General features: G+C 38.4%; 1 protein-coding gene across 1 annotated transcript in view; it reads left to right on the top strand.

The window, feature by feature from the left end:
- The first annotated feature begins 2,109 nt into the window (after window positions 1-2,109).
- C8B (complement C8 beta chain) overlaps window positions 2,110-20,074 on the top strand; it is a 45,903-nt gene continuing 27,938 nt past the window's right edge. Inside the window, exons 1-3 of the mRNA XM_026665943.2 lie at window positions 2,110-2,262; window positions 9,142-9,298; window positions 19,646-19,781. Coding sequence (XP_026521728.2) covers window positions 2,189-2,262; window positions 9,142-9,298; window positions 19,646-19,781 — 367 coding nt within the window. The 5' untranslated portion in view covers window positions 2,110-2,188. The remainder of the gene's footprint in view (window positions 2,263-9,141; window positions 9,299-19,645; window positions 19,782-20,074) is intronic.

The following is a 20,074-nucleotide window of genomic DNA, read 5'->3' as shown; positions in this document are numbered from 1 at the left end:
AGAAAATTCAGATGAAAGAAGTTGTGTTAAGTCATATCATAGGCAGCATTTTGCTTCCACAATGATTAGCAAGATACTTGGGGGCAATCCATAAGCAACACATGAGTGCAATAAGCATTCTTCCAGTCATGTTTCCTAGTAAGTAATACCATCAGATATACTGCTGTTGCTGTTTCTGGAGATCAGATACATAGAGATAGATAGGCGTACATAAAATCCATCAAAAATAATGCCTTTATCACTATAAATGTTAAAGATAACCACCTGGGTGGATTTCATCAATTAACTGGACTTTATGGGTTTTCTCACAATTCAGATTCATTAAAAGAGCTAAGATTATAACATTCTGCAGGAAGGAAGGGAGGGAGGGAGGGAGGGAGGGAAGACCTTCTGTCCAATGCATTGTTTGGAAATGCATCCATCAGCTCAGATAAGATATGTCTATAGAAGTGAACTTCCTCCAAAAAGCCAATTGTTTTCTATATGATGGTTTTCCTATATGTCTTCAGATGTGGTAAGCATTTTGTAAATAATCAAGCCTTCTAGTAACCATGTTCTTGGAGCATTAATAAAGTGTTTTCTTCTTTTAATTGCACAACTGCTTTGGTGAAGACCCACTGTTAAACAGCTTTTAAAGTTGAAGTGAATGATATCTACAAGATCATCTGGTCCACATATCTGAACTTTCTCACAGAACTCTAGAAGGCTAATCAGACAGGGCTTATCGTTACAAAAGTCTATTGATTTTTCTTTAGCATGGTTAGCCCTTTATACTTCATAATCTTGTATTAAATAATGTACAAGGATTAATATTGATTAATTGTGAATTCACATGGATTAAAAGATTGCAGCTCTTTAGTTCCTCTGTAAAGCACATTTTAAAGAAACTCTTATATTGTCCATTTTCCAATCATGGCCAATCTTACAGACATGCTATTTGTTAGAAGATAAGCAGTTTCACATTTCAGTTATTTAGAACTCTCCGAAGGGTACAATCTGGATCTGGTGGTTTGTTTGTTCTCACTTTGTCAATAACAATGGCACTACTATTTCCATCAACTCCTGAGATACCAGCTGTAGTACTGATATCTGTGCTATATTTTTTTTGAAGTGAAGATAGATGCAAATAATCCATTCTCTAATCTTTCTATTTATTTTCCATCAAGCCTTGAATTCTCTTGTCTTCCAGCAGCCCAAACTAGTTTCTGGTTTCCTGTGCAAAAATGTTTATTTTTATGTATTTATTTTGTGTTATGGGCACCATGCTGCTGAATATCTTTTTTTAAAAATAAAAAAAAATCATTCTTGGATGATGATGTCAACAATTACATTTGTACCCTGCCCTTCTGCTTACAACAAAGAAGCAAAACACAATATGTAATATCCAGTTATTAAAATTAGAATCATTCACATCATTTAATAGTTAAAGACTTGGTGAAAGAAATGTATTTTTTAAAAAACTAAGATAACTGAAGCAAAGACACCAGGGAAGACCATCCATAGCTTGTATTCTATGCATAAGAAGGCCTTCTTCACCTGTCTTCCAGATAGTTTAGCTTCTTCCAACTGCAGAAATTTCAATGAGACCCTCCTGACAATCTTACTCCTATGCATTCATGGTGGATGTCTTTAGTGCTAGTATGTATTCTCTTTGTCTCTCTAGGAGGCTGCCAGGAAGAAGCAAAATCACACACACACACATACAAACACACACACACACACACACACACAGGGGGGAAGGGGGAGAGAGAAAGAGAGAGGGAGGGACGGAGGGGAGGGAGGGAGGGAGAGAGAGAAATCCACAAGCTCAGAGGACGAACCTTCACCCTCACCCTACACTCTCACTACAGATATTCTATTGCAAAAATACAATGTTTTTACAGAATTCCACTCTTAAGATCTCTGTACCCTTATGGAAGCTTAGGACTCCACATAGTTTAAGGCAAAACCAATAGAAGCCTTTTATTTCTCTGACTAGTTCAGACAATGTCATAGTAGGCCAGTAGAAGGCTCCATCCTACCAGCAAAAAAAAGTCCATTATCAACTGATTTATCTTCTGTTTGTCCGATGAAAAACCTGGCTATTAATCTACCTACACAACTGCCTTCAGACACAATAGCAAAGTGATTAGAAAAGGATGCTGCTATAAATTAACTATATTTCTGTAAAGCTAAGAGTACAACATCTATGATGTTTCTTTGCCCGGCAAGAATTTTTCTAATCTGTGCAATCGTAAGCTTCTTAAATTTCCACTGCTCCAGGTAAGTCAATATTGTTTTTCAGACAACTATGAGAACATAGACATGATAGATAATGGTATTTAGTGGTGGCTTTCTTGGGTTTTAAATGGTTTTTTTTCCCTAGTAGTTGAGGCATAGGTTTTGGAGTTACTTACGGCTTAACAAAATAAGCCCGTTATATTGAAATTATTGGGCTACAAAGTGGCATGGATCTTAACCAATGTGTTACCTTAGGGACAGCAAAATCTGTGAAATCATTTGTCAGTAAAATGCTATAACAAAATGGATTCCTGTAGTGCATGAACAAGTTTGATTTCAAGACACACACACAAACACCAATAAAAAATTGGATCTTGTACTTGGCATGCTTTTATTCTGTCTTGTCAAATGGATACTTCTAATATGTGCCAGAATTTATTTATATTTGTTGTTTCTTGGTTTTCAAACAATTATCATTCCAAATGAAAGTGCCTTTTTTCTTGGAAACTAAAATTCCTACCAAATTACCATAGCAGGTTAAGGCATTTAATATACATATATGTATTAAAGCATACGTAACTTTTTTAAATAGCTTGCTTATAAAGCCAGAACTCGAGAAATTTGATTATTTTAATATAATAAATTAATAGAGCCATAAATAGCATCTTGGTCAATATTTTAGGCAGATGAGCCATGATTTCATTTAAGGGACGCTATTCGTTTCTGTATCTCCCTGCTTCCATTTTTCTCTCCCCAAAATAGATACTTAACTTTCTGTTATGTACTGAATATTCTCTGTCCTCTGAGGTTTAGCTTTCCGTTTTGTTTTGCTTTTCTCTAAATTTTTCTTCAACTTCTATAAACTCTGGTTTTCTTTCAAGTAATCTTGGGTCTTCTTTGTGGTTCTATAGCCCTCTTATAATAATAGGTCCCATCCAGAGCTGCATTCATGATTCCAGTCAAGCTGCAAATGTGGATATAACTTAGAACAATGGATAGAAGAGTCAGCTATGCGAAGATGGAGGCATATGTATTGTCATTTGGCTGTTATAAGCATAGATAGGAAAATGATAAACTGTTAGACCACTGACTTTCTGCTGCTGCCAAAAAAAAGGCCTATTGTGAATAACGGCAGCTGCCATTTCCTCAGCCATGCAAAACAAAAACCATGTTGGTATGTTGATTTATGGAGGGCTTGAATCAACACTTGGCATGTATAATGGCCTCAGAAGAACTGAGAAATCAAAGTCCAACAATATTACAATCTCCAAAGAGACATGTTCTCCTAGTTCTTCCAGAATGGATGCTGTATCTCTTCAACGGAACCATCAGAAAATTGCCATTTTATTCCAAAGAACACAAATCAGAGTCCAAGCAAAAGAAAACTTGTGACATTTCCTCACAATTCACCATAAATCCTCAAGAACAGGAATGGCCAACCCATAAGTCACATATGCTTCTTAGGTCCATTTGAGTGCCACCTCTCTCAGCCCAGCTCACACTATTAATATATTATAGGGGGGAAATGCTAATCTTTTGTGACATCCTCTTTTTTTGTTGTTAAAATGGCAATGAAAATAATGGTGTTGAGTTTCTAGTATGCTTAACACAACTATTTTTCTTTGCTACAATGACAATTTTCCCCCAGGTTCTTCCAGATCAAAAAAGATCCTAGTACTTGCTTAGAAAAAGCCTGCAGCAATACGTAAAAAGGGAATGTGAGACAAGAATTGAGCATAGATGTTAGAAAACACCAACCAAACACCATAAACACCAATTAGAAGTCAGTAGACAAATTCCTTAATTTCATAACACAGGGCCAGGCTCAACCATCCTTTCAACTGGGAAACTGAGCATCCTAGACCATCCTAGTCAAGTCCAAAAATGCCAGAGAATTCCTAGAGATCTGGCACTCAGACAAGTTGGCCATCAACAGGCACATAGAAATAAACTGTAGGAGAGAACCAGGATGAGCCCAAGGGAGAGACCAAATGCAGCATCAGTCATGAATCTCTTCACAAGAGATCTAAGTTCAGCCCACTTTGAATTCTTTCTATTCTTAATTCCCGCTACCATTAGTAGCTCAATTTCCCTTGACCATTAGTAGCTCAGGTTCTTGTAGAGATTTTAAGCTTGGAATAAATCTCCATATTTTATTTATTTATTTATTTGATTTGATTTTATTTGATTTGTCAATTGCTTACAAGATAATAGGTATAAGTATATACATAATTATGAATACATGAAATGGATATGTATAAGAAAAATAAAAAGAAACAATAGGACAGAGACAGTAGGCACGTTGGTGCGCTTATGCACACACCCCTAGAGACCTCTTAGGAAAGGGGTGAGGTCAATAGTAGACAGTCTAAGGTAAAAGTTTTTGGCATTTGGGGAAGAAACCACAGAGTCAGGTAGAGTATTCCAGACATTGACCACTCTGTTGCTGAAGTCGTATTTCCTGCAATCAAGTTTGGTTCGGTTAACCTTGAGTTTGTATCTATTGTGTGCTCTTGTGTTGTTATGGTTGAAGCTGAAGTATTCATTGACAGGTAAGTCATTGCAATGTATGATTTTATATACCATACTTAGATCAGACCGAAGACAGCGTAATTCAAGGTTTTCTAGGTGTAGAATTTCAAGTCTGGTGGCATAAGGTATTCTACGAGTAGAGGAGTGGAGAACTCTTCTTGTGAAATATTTCTGGACTTTCTCAACTGTATTAATATCAGATACGTAATGTGGGTTCCAGACTGATGAGCTGTATTTGAGTATTGGTCTAGCAAATGTTTTGTTTGCTCTAGTTAGTAGTGTGATATTACCAGAGAAAAAGCTATGTTGGATTAGGTTAACAACTCTTAATGCCTTTTTGGCTATGTAGTTACAGTGGGCTCTAGCACTTAGGTCATTTGAGATGATCCAAGATCCTTGACAGAGTTTGGATCATCAACAAGGTCTTGACTATTCAGCTTGTATTTTATTTTCTGATTTTTTTGCCAATATGTAGGACAAAGCATTTATTTGTTGAGATTTGAAGTTGCCATTTCTTTGACCATTCTGATACATCGTCTTTTTGAAGGGTAGCAGTATTGTCTGTGGTGTTGAATAGCTTTACATCATCAGCGAAGAGAATGCAGTTGCTCTTAATATGATCACAGAGATCATTTATGTAGAATATGAAGAGAGTTGGTCCTAGAACACTGCCCTGGGGGACGACTATTGACAGGTACAGAATTTGATAGGACACTCCCATTTTTGACCATTTGTTGTCTGTTTGACAGGAATGCTTCTTTCCAGTTATGCAGGTGTCTAGAGATACCATAAGATTTTAGTTTTAGGAGTAGTTTTTCATGTACCACTGAATCAAAGGCTTTACAGAAGTCTATGCAGATTGCGTCTATTGTTTTGCCCTGATCGAGTTGTGTAGTCCATATGTTTTTGCAGTGTAAGAGTTGCAGATTACAGGATAGTTTTTTTCTGAAACCAAATTGTTTATTAGAGAGTAGGTTATCTGTTTCTAAGTGGAGGATAATGGATTAGTTAATAATTGATTCCATGACTTTACAGGTGACGCAACATAAGGAGATTGGTCTGTAATTTTCAACTAGGCTGGGGTCTCCCTTTTTGAAGATGGGGATGACCGTGGCTTGTGACCATAGGTTAGGCAAGGAGCTGGTCCTGAAAGATTTTTCAAATATTATGCTTCGAGGTTCTGCTATGGCAGTGGATAGCTTTTTTAAGAAGTAGGCACATATTCCGTCCGGTCCAATAGATAGAGATGGTTTTAGATTGCGTAGTGCTTTTTCAACATTGTCTTCTGTAAAATCAATATGTATTAGATCATTGTAGTTTTCTGTGGTTCGGCTAGGAAATACTGGGCATGATCCATTGCTGTTTACAAATACTGAGCCAAAGAATGTGTTAAAGATGTTGGCTTTAATGGTGTCGTCGTTGCAGTCTTTACCATTAGGTCCTATCAGGGGTGGGATGGACCTTGAGTCTTTTAGTTTGTTGTTTACAAAATTGTAAAAAGTGCGGGTGGAATTGATGCGTAGAAGGTTTTCCTCTTGTTTAATGTGATAATTGGTGCATTCAGTCTTTATCTGATGGCATAAATTTTTGTATCAGCCTTTGAAATTGGCAATGTGACTAGATTTGTTTTTCCGCCAGAGTGATTTCTTTTTGGATTGAAGTTTCCTTATTGTTATGGGTAATCTGTTTTTTTTGTGTGTTTTTTTTTGTTTTGGGAGTTGTTGTTGGTACATATAGTTTGATGACTCTTTTGACTTCAAGTAAAAATATGTTGTAATGGTCTTCAACAGTATTGCATCCAGAGAATAGAGATTGTCAATCAAGGGATGAGAGATCATTGTCTGTAAGATCATAGTTGCCTTTTTTGAAGTTATAATTGGGGATTACATCATTGTGATGATTTTTGTGTGGGCGTATGTTGAGACAAAAGTCAATCATATTGTGGTCACTTCTGGCAAAGGGTTCTTTAGTTTGTTTCTGTAAATTAAATTCAAACTATTGCAGAATATGAGATCGAGGCAGTTGTTAAGTCTAGTATTGTTCATTACTACTTGTTCCAGTCCAGATTTGTAACAGCACTGAAGAAGGTTGCATGTGTGGGTTCAGTTGCACATTCATTAAGGATCCAGTTAATGTGAGGTAGATTGAAGTCACCAAGAAAGATAAAAGCGTGTGGGCAGGATGCTGCCCATGTTAGTGGTGTATTTAGCTTGTTTGCATGTTCGATATCATAATCAGGGGCTCTGTAACATAGTAAGAACAGAAATGTGATATTTAAGGACAGTTCAGAGACGATGGTCTCAGGAATAGCAAGCTCCTGGGTAACTTGGAGGTTTTTTAGATGTAGGGGCTTTTTATAGAAGATAGCAACACCACCTCCTCTACGGATTTCACAATCTGATCGGTAAACATGATAGTCTTTTACTGTGGTGATGGAGTCAGGGAGAGATGCGCTGAGCCATGTTTCACAGACAAATATGATGTTGAATTTAGCCATATTCAGGTATTTTATTGACAAGGCTTCTTGCATTGAGTAGCTTGCATTTAAGGCCAGCAGTTGTTAGAATTGAGGTAGTTAGGGGCATGTGTGCCTAGTCTTGGGTGATGGTGGATTGGTTGAGGTAGGGTTGTGTTTGAAGGTTAAAGCTGAGTTGCGGGTTGTGTGATATGCATTTATATACATTTATATACATATTCATTTGACCTGCCTGATATCCTGAATTCCTTGGTGCTTTACATAAACAACATCTATACACTACTCAAAGACAATAAAAAAACCAAAAGGAAAAAAAAGACTAAAACATTTCTTCACCAGCAATCAACAGCCAGATGAGCAGAAATTAACAAGATTAACACTACTTCTAATCAAGAAATAAACAATATGCCAATCAAGGAACTGTCAATGCAAACCAACAAGCCAATAGTAAACAGCCTAATCAAGGAACCACCAAGAACACTCGCACTAAGTCTGACAAAGCCAAGCCCTTTCCTTCTAGCACTGATGATATTACCTAGTTTGGTAATGTAACATCTGCAAGAAAACAACTAAATTTAGAGTGCATCAGGGAGCCCATACTATAAAAAAGACCAAGAGCAGAATCGGGCAAAGATCTAGTTTTCTTAACCATCAAATCTTATTGAGCTACAAAACAGGTTCATCACTTTAATCCAAGATCCTGATTTTGTTTCTGTTCCAAAAGAAATCCTTGCCTCATTGTCCTTCTATTCTGAATGAACAGTTTTCTCTGTGTATAGGTAAAAATTAGTCAAAAGGATAAGAATAGTATCAAGGCAGGAAGATGATCATGATGATCAATATTACAATCAAGGTGTTGGACCAGGATTAGAAAAACCTAAATTTACTTCGACTTTGGGCCACAAAAGCTTGTTAGATGCTAGTCACTCTCCCAGCCCAACCTATTTCACAGGGTTGTTCTATAGAAAACAGGGAGAAACTCTATATTGTCTGAGTTCTTGGAGGGAAAAATGTTGCTTATATTTAAGAGCCTGTGGCTCTGTTTGAAAAACCTATATCCATTTTGTGGTGATAAAGCTTTTCTGTACCTTCAGAAAATGATGCTATTACCTGTTCAAGGCAGGTTATAATAACAGAATCCTCAATGCCTGACAGAGATTCCCTCTCCCCTCTTTTATACCAAGAAAATCAAGGTGGGGTAATCTTTACTTTCTTCATCATCCCCTCTTCCTTCTAGGTCTAAGGTGAACAACTACTGCATAATTCTTCAAGGCCATCTTTGTATTCTTCCACATATGTGGAAATGGGTTTTGAGACAGCAATTCTGCATCTCTATATTGCATATTCAGGAAAAGTTCCTACTATGTGTAACATGCAGAGGATGGGTTAAACAGTTAATAAACCGCAGTTGAGCTATGCTTAAGTGATGTTACAATTGTTTGGCCAGTGGCTGATTATGAATTTAAAGCAATAAACAGAAAATATAGAGACTGGTTTTATCTAATTTTCCTTTTGTAGTTCTTGTTGTTCTTGTTTGAGTTTCATTTACTTTTTTGTTGCATACAAATGGCACTTTGTCCAATAGTTCACACATCTTCACTTCTGGTGTAACAGCTTGAGTATAGTAATAAGTGACCACAGAAATGGAAATCTAATTGACAACCCATTGTCGGTCAATTCTTCTCCATCATATCAGCAAGCATAATTGGCATTCATGGGGTGGAGCTGTGATACACAGCATTTGTTGTACTCAGTGTGGTTGTGCAGCTTGACCTTCATTGCAGGGAGAATTGCAATATATATATATCCCTATCATTGGAAGGTACTTCAGAGTGCTTGTTCTTGAATGATGGAAAGAACGTGAAGTATATAAATGGACATACTTTATATATGCTTTCTCCCAATTGATGTAGTGGCAAACAGGATGATTCTCTTCAACTCAATAGAGCTGACATCAATGTGACCAAAGGCAGATGGCGTCGTTCTTCAAGCCAGGTGGTGCAGCCTATTGACTGTCTTCTTTCCAGTTGGTCATCATGGACTGCTTGTGATGCTTGCCAGAAAAAAAGAGTAAGTCTGCTTTGAAGTCTAAAATGAGTTAACTGTTTAATACACAGTTAGTTCCAGTATACCAAAGTGTGGAGCTTGGCACTATAAAACTGTTGTGTCCCTAGGACTTCCTTTTCATCTCACCCACCAACACCTCTGCTTTTAGTATCCCATTTCTTCATCCTTTTTCATTCAGCTGACCAACACCCTGGGCAGATGCTTCCCAGCAACAAAATACAAGCAATCCTTGGCTCATGACCATAATTGAACCTGTTAGGAATATGAGTCACCTAACGGCTATTTGGGTTAGAAATATATAAACCAGGATAAACATTTTAGTACTATGTCTTGAAGAGATTGCAAAAACTGCAATTGGGTGTGGTTTTTCAAACGGCCATAAGATGGAGCCAGAAACCTGGGTTGTTTAGTCTTAGTCTCAGAAGAGAGTGTGTCTGAGTGTATCTCTGTTTCCTTCTGTTGGAAAGTATTGCCGTTGCTCCATTTCTTCTAATTGACTGATATTACTAGATTTAATGTAAGTCTGATACTGAACTGTTTTTGACACTGGACTTTGATATTTGGATTATCCCTGGATTGAAAACTGACTGATTTAACCTGTGAATGACTTTGGACTGCCTATTTTGGACTTTGCTTAAACCTTTCTGGAAGTAAAAAACTACATTTACTGCACAGTGTATCTGTGTGCTCTGTGTGTATTATTCCAACACTACTCTCAAATACGTCTCCCTGTATGCGCTCATTCTCCTAACAGGGAATTACCTCAACAGAACCCAAAATTTCCATTGCTAAGAAAGACAGTTATTATGACCCATTTTACAATCTTTCTTTCCACAGTTGTTAAGTATATCACTGCAGTGCTATAAGTCACTTATAGGTCAGCTATAGGTCAGACTATAGGTCAGCTGTGGCACTGGAACAGCCAACATCAGATATCCAAGTGTCCTTTAATAGAACTAAGAGTCCAGTAAATGCTGTTCTGCAATCTCTGTAATATATAGGACTGAATTTGCATCTCCTGGTGGTATATTTGAATCTTCAGTGACTGAAACTGGTTGTCTATCAAATTCCCTATCTTTGAGGATTGTTAGAGAAGAACTCATCCTAACGTTCTCCTGAGGGATATCGTTGTCCGGGAGCTCGGCGGAGAAGCTCGGTAAGTCCTGAATACCCAGTCAGGGTCCAGGAGAAATGCGGGCCGCCGAGACCACGCTTTCAATCGGACCGCAGGCGGGCGCCGAGTCTCGAGAAGGTCCCGGGTTCGGCCCGAAGAGAAAGGAGCCCGCGGAGGAATCGAGCTCGGAATCCCAGCGGCGTTTCGAGCAGCGGATTTCCCGAGTGGAGTTTGGGGAAACAGCCCCAGAGGGGAAAGGAAACAGCCCCAGAGGGGAAAGAGAAAGTGCCGGGAAACGATCGGGAAGGGCCGGCAGAATCATCTCCCCCAAGAGAAAGTGGGGACTGCAGGTGCGATCTTATCAGCGCCCCAAGAATCTGCCTCGGATGGCGGCGCCCGTGATCGGCGGGGCAACAAGACGGTGAGGGAAACGGAAAAGTGAGGGAAACGGAAAAGAAGGGAAAAGTAAGAGAAGACAAAGATACTAAGATTCGTTCGGGGCACGGAGCGAGCGTTCTCACGCCCCGCGAAAGAGCGCAAACAGACAGCCCGGAGGCGCAAAGGCAAGCGGGCGAGGGCCATCTCATTCATCAAGGGAAAACAAAAACAAATAGTTTCCTGTTAGCTGTTCAATCTTTCCTTCACTCAGATAAAAACCCTTGGATCATTGTGTTACAACTTCCTGTTTACAGAGTAATAGCGATCTGCTAGCGATAAATTCCTCCCATTCAGCTGCCAGTTAAACAATTAACCCGTTCCTTGCAGACTCTTAATACTACCTCATTACCTCAAATCTTACAACTTTTCTACCTCATCACCTATATCAACGATTAGATAATCAATTTCTATAAAATATTTTATTAATGGTTTAACTGATTTATTGTTTTTAATTGATTAGTGTGATTAGAGTGTTTAGTGCAAATAGTGTGATTACTGACTAGTTTAAAAGATCAAAATTCATGTAATTTAATTGAATAGCAAAATCATTGATCTAGTGAATTTAAATGAACAGTGTGATTAATGATTAGGGTAATTAATTGATTAGTGATTAGAGTAATTAATTGTTCAGGCTGATTGTTGCTCAGGAATATTATCTGACTTGAGAGACTACTGCAATTGATTGTTTGATGTAATATTGGCTATATAGATTACCCAAAATTGTTCCTTTAATTAATTCAATCAACGTACTATTTTAACAATCCTACCATGCCAAAAAGAAAATCCTACGTCAAACCACAACCTAAAGAGAAGATGATCCCCACCAATGAACCACAAGACTCCTGCACATGCCTTAAATGCTACAAAAATCTAAAGGATAATGAAAACTCCACCAAATGTTCTCTGTGTAAAAAATACACTCATCATGACTGCTTGGGATTACCTGAGCAGATGATTCAATACCTAAAATCATCCAATGAGTTTCCATATTTCTGCAAATCATGCAGACCCAAACTGGATCTGTCTGAAAGAGTTGATACCATCGAAACCATTGAAACATCCCCTACCATCGAAACCATTAAAACATCCTCAACATCATAGTAGCATCCCTGGACGCCGTAAAAGAAAGAATATCCAACCTTGAAAAAAAAGACACAACGCAAAAACCTGAACATCCAATAGCTACAAACCACATCTCTACCAATCAACCACAATCCAATCCAAAACCCAATCCACAAATAAACACAACCCAGACAAATATTGATATCCCAATCCTCATCAGAGAAGCCGTTGAGCGTGAACGGAAACGTCCAAACGCCATCTTATTTGGTCTAGAAGACACCAATGTCAATGATGACATCACAACTGTCCGAAACATCATCAGAAATTATCAAGCATCAACCATCTCCGCTGATGAAATACTTGACATTTCCCGCATTGACCGAGAGCTCAAAAATAGAGACGGCTCTGTGGCCCCACGCTTGTGCAGGGTCATTTGCAAAAATGAATCAAGCAAACGTAAATTCATTTATACTATAAACTCACTCGCCAAAACCAACACCAACCATAAGAACCTCCGTTGCCGCCCTGACCTAACCATACAGCAACGTGCCCGCTCCCGTGTACTCCGCATCGAACTCAAAACCGTCTAGACAATGGAGAGAAGGACCTGTACATTGACTACCATGCTGACTGTATCAAAAGTAAGCCACGCAACCCAATACTCAACTTTTACCCTCAACCACAACCCTACCTCAACCCATCCACCATCACCCAAGACTAGGCACGCACGCCCCAACTACCTCAATTCCAACTACTGCCGGCCTTAAATGCAAACTACTCAATGCAAGAAGCCTCGTGAATAAAATACCTGAATTTCTCTTCCTCCTAAATATGGCTAACTTCGACATTATATTTGTCTGTGAAACATGGCTCAATGCATCTCTCCCGACTCCATTACCACAGTAAGAGACTATCATGTTTACAGATCAGATCGTGAAAATCGCCGAGGAGGTGGTGTTGCTATATTCTATAAAAATCCTTACATCTAAAAATATCCAAGTTACCCAGGAGCTTGCCCTTCCTGAAACCATCATCTGTGAACTATCCTCAAATATCACAATTCGATTCTTACTATGTTACAGAGCACCTGATTATGACATCGAACATGTAAACAAGCTAAATACATTACTAACATGGGCTGCATCCTGCCCATACCCTTTTATCCTTCTTGGTGATTTCAATCTACCTCATATTAACTGGACCCTAAATGATTGTACAACTGAAATCATACACACAACCTTCTACAATGCTATTACAAATCTGGGACTGGAACAACTAGTAATCAACAACACTAGACTAAACAACTGCCTCGATCTCATCTTCTGCAACAGTTTGAACCTAATTTACGGAATACAAACTAAAGAACCCTTTTCCAGTAGTGACCACAATATGATCGACTTTTGTCTCAACATACATCCACACAAAAATCACCACAATGATGTAATCCCTATTGTAACTTCAAAAAGGCAACTATGATCTTATAGACAACGATCTCTCATCCCTTGATTGGCAATCTCTATTCACTGGATGCAATACCGTTGAAGACCATTATAACATATTTTTACTTGAAGTCAAAAGAGTCATCAAACTATATGTTCCAACAACAACTCCCAAAACAAAACAAAAAAGCAGATTACCCATATCAATAAGGAAACTTCAATCCAAAAAGAGATCACTCTGGCGGAAAAACAAATCTGGTCACGTTGCCAATTTCAAAAACCGATACAAAATTTATGCCACCAGATAAAGACTGAATGCACCAATTATCACATTAAACAAGAGGAAAACCTTCTAAGCACCAATTCCACCTGAGCTTTTTACAATTTTGTAAACAACAAACTAAAAGACTCAAGGTCCATCCCTCCCTTGATAGGACCTGATGGTAAAGACTGTAACGACGACACCATTAAAGCCAACATCTTTAACACATTCTTCGGCTCAGTATTTGTAAACAGCAATGGATCATGCCCAGTATTTCCTAGCCGTACCACAGATAACAACAATGATCTAATACATATCGATTTCACAGAAGACAATGTCGAAAAATCACTACACAATCTAAAACCATCTCTATCTATTGGACCGGATGGAATATGTGCCTACTTCTTAAGAAAGCTATCCACTGCCATAGCCAAACCTCTAAGCATAATCTTTGAAAAATCTTTCAGGACCAGCTCCTTGCCTAACCTATGGTCACAAGCCACAGTCATCCCCATCTTCAAAAAGGGAGACCCAAGCCTAGTTGAAAATTACAGGCCAATCTCCTTATGCTGCGTCACCTGTAAAGTCATGGAATCAATTATTAACCAATCCATCATCCTCCACTTAGAGTCAAACAACCTACTCTCCAATAAACAATTTGGTTTCAGAAAAAAAACTATCCTGTAATCTGCAACTCTTACACTGCAAAAACATATGGACGACACAACTCGACCAGGGCAAAGCAATTGACGCAATCTACATAGACTTCTGTAAAGCCTTTGATTCAGTGGTACACGACAAACTACTCCTAAAAATAAAATCCTATGGTATCTCTGGACAACTGAATAACTGGATAGAAGCATTCCTGTCAAACAGACAACAAATGGTCAAAATCGGGAGCGTTCTATCAAATCCAGTACCTGTCAATAGTGGTGTCCCCAGGGCAGTGTTCTAGGACCAACTCTCTTCATACTCTACATAAACGACCTCTGTGATCATATTAAGAGCAATTGCGTTCTCTTCGCTGATGATGTAAAGCTGTTCAATACCACAGACAATACTGCTACCTTACAAAAAGACCTTGACTATGTATCTGAATGGTCAAACAAATGGCAACTCCAAATCTCAACAAATAAATGCTCTGTCTTACATATTGGCAAAAAAAATCAGAAAATAAAATACAAGCTGAATAATCAAGATCTTGTTGATGACCCAAGCTCTGTAAAGGACCTTGGAATACTCACCTCTAATGATCTAAGTGCTAGAGCCCACTGCAACTACATAGCCAAAAAGGCATTAAGAGTTGTTAACCTAATCCTACGTAGTTTTTTCTCTGGTAATATCACACTACTAACCAGAGCATACAAAACATTTGCTAGACCAATACTCGAATACAGTTCATCAGTCTGGAACCCTCATTACGTATCTGATATTAGCACAATTGAGAAAGTCCAGAAATATTTCACAAGAAGAGTTCTCCACTCTTCTACTCGTTGTAGAATACCTTATGCCACCAGACTTGAAATTCTAAAACTAGAAAACCTTGAATTATGCCGTCTTCGGTCTGACCTAAGCATGGTATATAAAATCATACATTGCAATGTCCTACCTGTCAATGAATACTTCAGCTTCAACCATAACAACACAAGAGCACACAATAGATACAAACTCAAAGTAAACCGCACCAAACTTGATTGCAGGAAATATGACTTCAGCAATAGAGTGGTCAATGTCTGGAATACTCTACCCGACTCTATAGTCTCTTCCCCAAACCCCAAAACTTTAACCTTAGACTGTCTACTATTGACCTCACCCCTTTCCTAAGAGGTCTGTAGGGGGCGTGCATAAGCGCACCATCGTGCCTACCGTCCCTGTCCTATTGTTTCTCTTATTCTTTTATTTTTCTTATATGTACCCATTTCATATATTCACAACTATGTATACACTTATACTTATTATCTTGTAAACAATTGGCAAATCAAATAAATAAATAAATAAGTTAGTAACATGGCTGTTAAGTGAATCTAGTTTCCCCGTTGTCAGAAGATCCCAAATTGTGATCATAGGACCTGGGCCACTGCAAGTATCATAAATCCATGCTAGTTGCCAAGTCTCCAAATTTTGATCACATGACCATGGAAATGCTGAAATGGGCATAAGAGTGAAAAAAGTTTTTTCAGTGCTTTTGTAACTTAGAATAGTGACTAGATGTATGTTTGTAAGTCATGGAGTACCTATATACAATCTAGGTACTCTATTTATTGTAATATCCTTCTTCTTAAAAGAAATAAAATAAAGTTAAAACAAATATTGTCCAGAAATAGGAACCTTGGTTCCTTTTGGTAAATTCACTAAACCTGTCACATCTATTCTTCAGGATTATTCTTTCTCAGTTCCTTGCTTTCTCTGTAACATCCTCAAAGCAGCTCTGTAACCTTTGGGCTGTTTAGCACCTGCATGTGTCATCCCTTTTAGGAGATTTTTGCTTTTCTAACAAAAAAATTCCAATACCTCAAAATTTTTGATAGTCTAATTTTCATATATTTGAGAACTTTTCCTTCCTTCAGAAAGTTAGTCTCCAAGCATTTTGCCAGTTTTGTCTCCTAAACATAAGAAACTTCAAACATTTCCATACAAACACACCTTCTCAAACCATTGGTCTTACAGACTTCCTTGCCACAGACATGATACAGTATAAACCTTGTTATTTTAATAGTAAAATAATTCTTTGGCATTCCATCTGAATACCATCACAGTAAATTGCAAAACTTTATTAGCCTCCCTTGCTCTCTTAAACATGCAGAGTAACCGCACTCTCAGCTTTAAAGCAAACTGCTTTAAAAGGCAAAAGTAACAATTTGTAAATGGGACAGAAGTCTTAAGGAACACTGATTTATGGTCCTGTTTGAACTCTTCAGGCTATGTTTCATAAGGCACAGAGCCTTTGGAAGGAGCTGTACTGCTTTCCTGCCTTATCCGGAATGAGGTTGGAGAGCCATTGTATTTCCTTCACTTACGCTGAAGCACTCCTGATGTAGATCCCATTTGTGTTAAGTGACCTCAATTTCCAGTTTTTGACTAAGAGATGATGACATGCAGCTGCTCATTTTTCATCATTGAGGGTTCCCCCCCCACCTCGCAAGTGCCTTCCGACGAAGGCTTTTGATTGTTAGAACATTAGTGGCAAAATTCCCATTATCTTCAAAAGTGCGGGATAATCTTGTTCTGTCACCACACTAAGACAATCATTTTTACAATACCCTTTCCTCGGCTTTGCTCAAAGCCAAAGCTTACATATCATTACTTATCATCATTATTCCTGCGATTGGAATAGCAGCTCAACTCTTTAGGGCCACTAGATTTGATTCCTCCTCTTTGTTACAAGAATAACCTCAGAAACATAAATAGAGCACGCTGAGGAAAGCAAAGCTAATACTGAACAAGTAACTGAGATGGATCTATTATTTGCAAGCATTTGCATTTAAAGGTTACACAGTTTCCAGTACCTTTTCAGAAGCTGTTTAGCAAGCGGCTAGAATTATGGGATCTAACATAAAAAAATAGGTTTTCTCCATTCTTCCAGATATCCTCCATGGAATTATAGTGAAGGAATTACAGTGAAGGTGTCAGTGCAAATAATTGATTACATTCACATATTATAGTCACTCTGTCAACAAGGTGGATCGGTGTAAGGCTAAATTCATAGCAGATGTGAAAGTAAAAAAAAAAATTTCCATGGATGTATTTGATTTATTTATCAGATTTATATACTGTAACTGATGATCTCACCAAAAGCAATTCAGGATGTGCCAGAAGGAAGTCACAAATTGCAGTCATGTGATCTCGCACTTAATGACGCATAATGATTTGCTTAATAAGCACAGCAGAACTGGCATTATGAGTCCAGTGTGGTCACATGATGTTTTACTTAACAATCATGTCTCTTAGCAACCAAGTTGGCAGTCCCAATTGTGATCAATAAGGGAGGGCTCCCTGTAGTATCATCGAAAAGAGCAAAGCTTGTGATGAAAGGCAGATGTTCCGTCTTAGGCCCAGTACTCTTCAATATCTTCATTAACAACTTAGATGAGGCAATAGAAGGGGAACTTACCAAATTTGCAGATGGTACTAAGCTGGCAGGAATAGCTAACACCCAAGAAGATAGGCTCAAGATCCAGATGGATTTTGACGGACTAGAACAGTGGGTCGTATCTAACAAAATGAAATTCAATGTAGAGAAAAGTAAAGTCCTACACTTAGGCAAGAAAAACCAAAAGTACCCATATAGACTGGGTGAAACCAGGCTCAATAGCAGTAACTGTGAGAGGGATCTTGGAGTCTTAGTGGACAACCAGCTAAATATGAGCCAGCAGTGTGCAGCAGCAGCCAAAAAAGCTAATGCAATCCTAAATTGTATTAACAGAGGGATACAATCAAGATCAAGGGAAGTACTAATACCACTCTATAAAGCCTTAGTAAGACCACACCTAGAGTACTGCATCCAGTTTTGTTCACCACATTAAAAAAAGATGTTGAGACTCTAGAAAAAGTACAGAGAAGAGCAACCAGGATGATTAGGGGACAGGAGGCTAAAACATACAACGAACGGTTGCAGGAACTGGGCTTGGCTAGTCTAGTAAAGAGAAGGACCAGGGGAGACATGATAGCGGTCTTCCAATATTTGAGGGGCTGCCACAGGGAGGGAAGGGTCAAGCTATTTTCTAAAGCGCCTGTAGGCCAGACAAGGAATAATGGATGGAAACTGAACAAGGAGAGATTTAACCTGGAAATAAGGAGAAACTTTCTGACAGTGAGAACAATCAACCAATGGAACAGCTTGCCCTCGGAAGTTGTGGGAGCGCCATCACTTGAGATTTTCAAGAAGAGATTGGACTGCCATTTGTCAGAAATGGTGTAGGGTCTCCCGCTTGGGTGAGGGGTTGGACTATATGACCTACAAGGTCCCTTCCAACTCTGATTATCTGTTATCTGTCATTCAATAAGAAGAGAGGAGGTCTACGCCATTAAATCAAGTTGCTCAAACAATTGCTGCAAACTAGCATAAAGGGGGTGTATCTGGAGTCATACAGCCAAATAGGCTGTCCTGAAAGTTGTATTCCTTTTTAGACCATGGGGAAAAAGAGAATTGTGAAAGTGTTTGCAACAATTGGTCTTGTTAGCATGCCACTTAAATGGATGAGCTCTCCATCCTGCTGTTATTATCAGACCAGCTCTCTAAGAAATCTTAACTGCTGAGCATATAATTTTTGTATCTAGAAGCCAAGTATAACTGGCTTTTCATCACTTTGTTACGAGACAATGCTATCCAAAATGCTGGTATATGATGAAAGTGCAAATTCTTGTATTTGCACAATATATTCCTCTTGTTTTCTGATTTTTTTATTTATTTTTTTTGCATTTCTTACTTTTGGAGTAGATTATGCACCTAAAGTATGTAAGAAGCATGTAGTACTGTCTTGCTGTGATTCAAAATTCAAGGGTTCTTTCCTAGACAACCATCTATTATACTTAGAAGACATCTTAGCAGAGTAAAATTCTTGATGTATCTTATATTTAGCTAGCTATGAACTGAGGCACAGAAGTTGAAAGCTAAATTTCCTCTCACACACATAGAGACACAGACATTAAACACCAGCATTTCCACAATCATGAGAAGATCAAAAATACATTGGATTTTTAATTCACTCTGGAACCTTCTTAGGATTAAATAATCAAGGATTCCATTCCCATCTAAGATGCAACTTGCTAAGCTTACACTTGTTCTCAAAATAACCCTCACTTTATATGTGTAGACAAGTAATTTTATATTCATTCAGAATTATTTGTAATCATTCTGTGTTACATTCAGAAATCTGCAATCAAATTACATCTCGTATACCAGAGTGAAAAGAGAGAGTGCCTTTACATTTCCAGTGTACGTGTTGATGTTCCAACTAGCAAAGATCTACACCCATCTGTGATACTTGGCTTTTAATTTAGGAGGGCTGGAATTCATAATATCTATTCTACCACAGTACAGATTTGCCCATGTGGAACAGCCTTCTCAGTTCGGCGGTGACCCGTGTGATTACACTGACAATGAAAGTGAAGACTGTGTTATAAACAGACAGTGTAGTACTCCTCGGTGTGAAGGCTTTCTCTGTGCCACAGGTAAGAGAATTGGGGGGAGGGTAACATTCCTTAATTAAAAACTAGTGGTTAACTGCATATCTGTTGAGTTAGATTTCCCTCAAATAGATTGAATGGAATATGGAGGCTGAAGGTTTTTTTTTATTACCTTGTATGTCACAAACAAATGTTGACCTTGTTCGCTTGACGGACATCGTATAAAAACATCACAACAGAATCTGTAACAAGAATGGATCACACAAGCAGGCAGGACCAATACGTAAATAGCCAGAGAGAGGCCGTATTTATGGAACCATATTTGTTATCTAAGCTAT

Source organism: Notechis scutatus, chromosome 3, assembly GCF_049901735.1.
Source record: "Notechis scutatus isolate UNSWTSFEM ecotype Mainland chromosome 3, rNotScu1.2, whole genome shotgun sequence".
NCBI classification, from domain to species: Eukaryota; Metazoa; Chordata; class Lepidosauria; order Squamata; family Elapidae; genus Notechis; species Notechis scutatus.
This window is presented reverse-complemented; position numbering and strand designations above follow the sequence as displayed.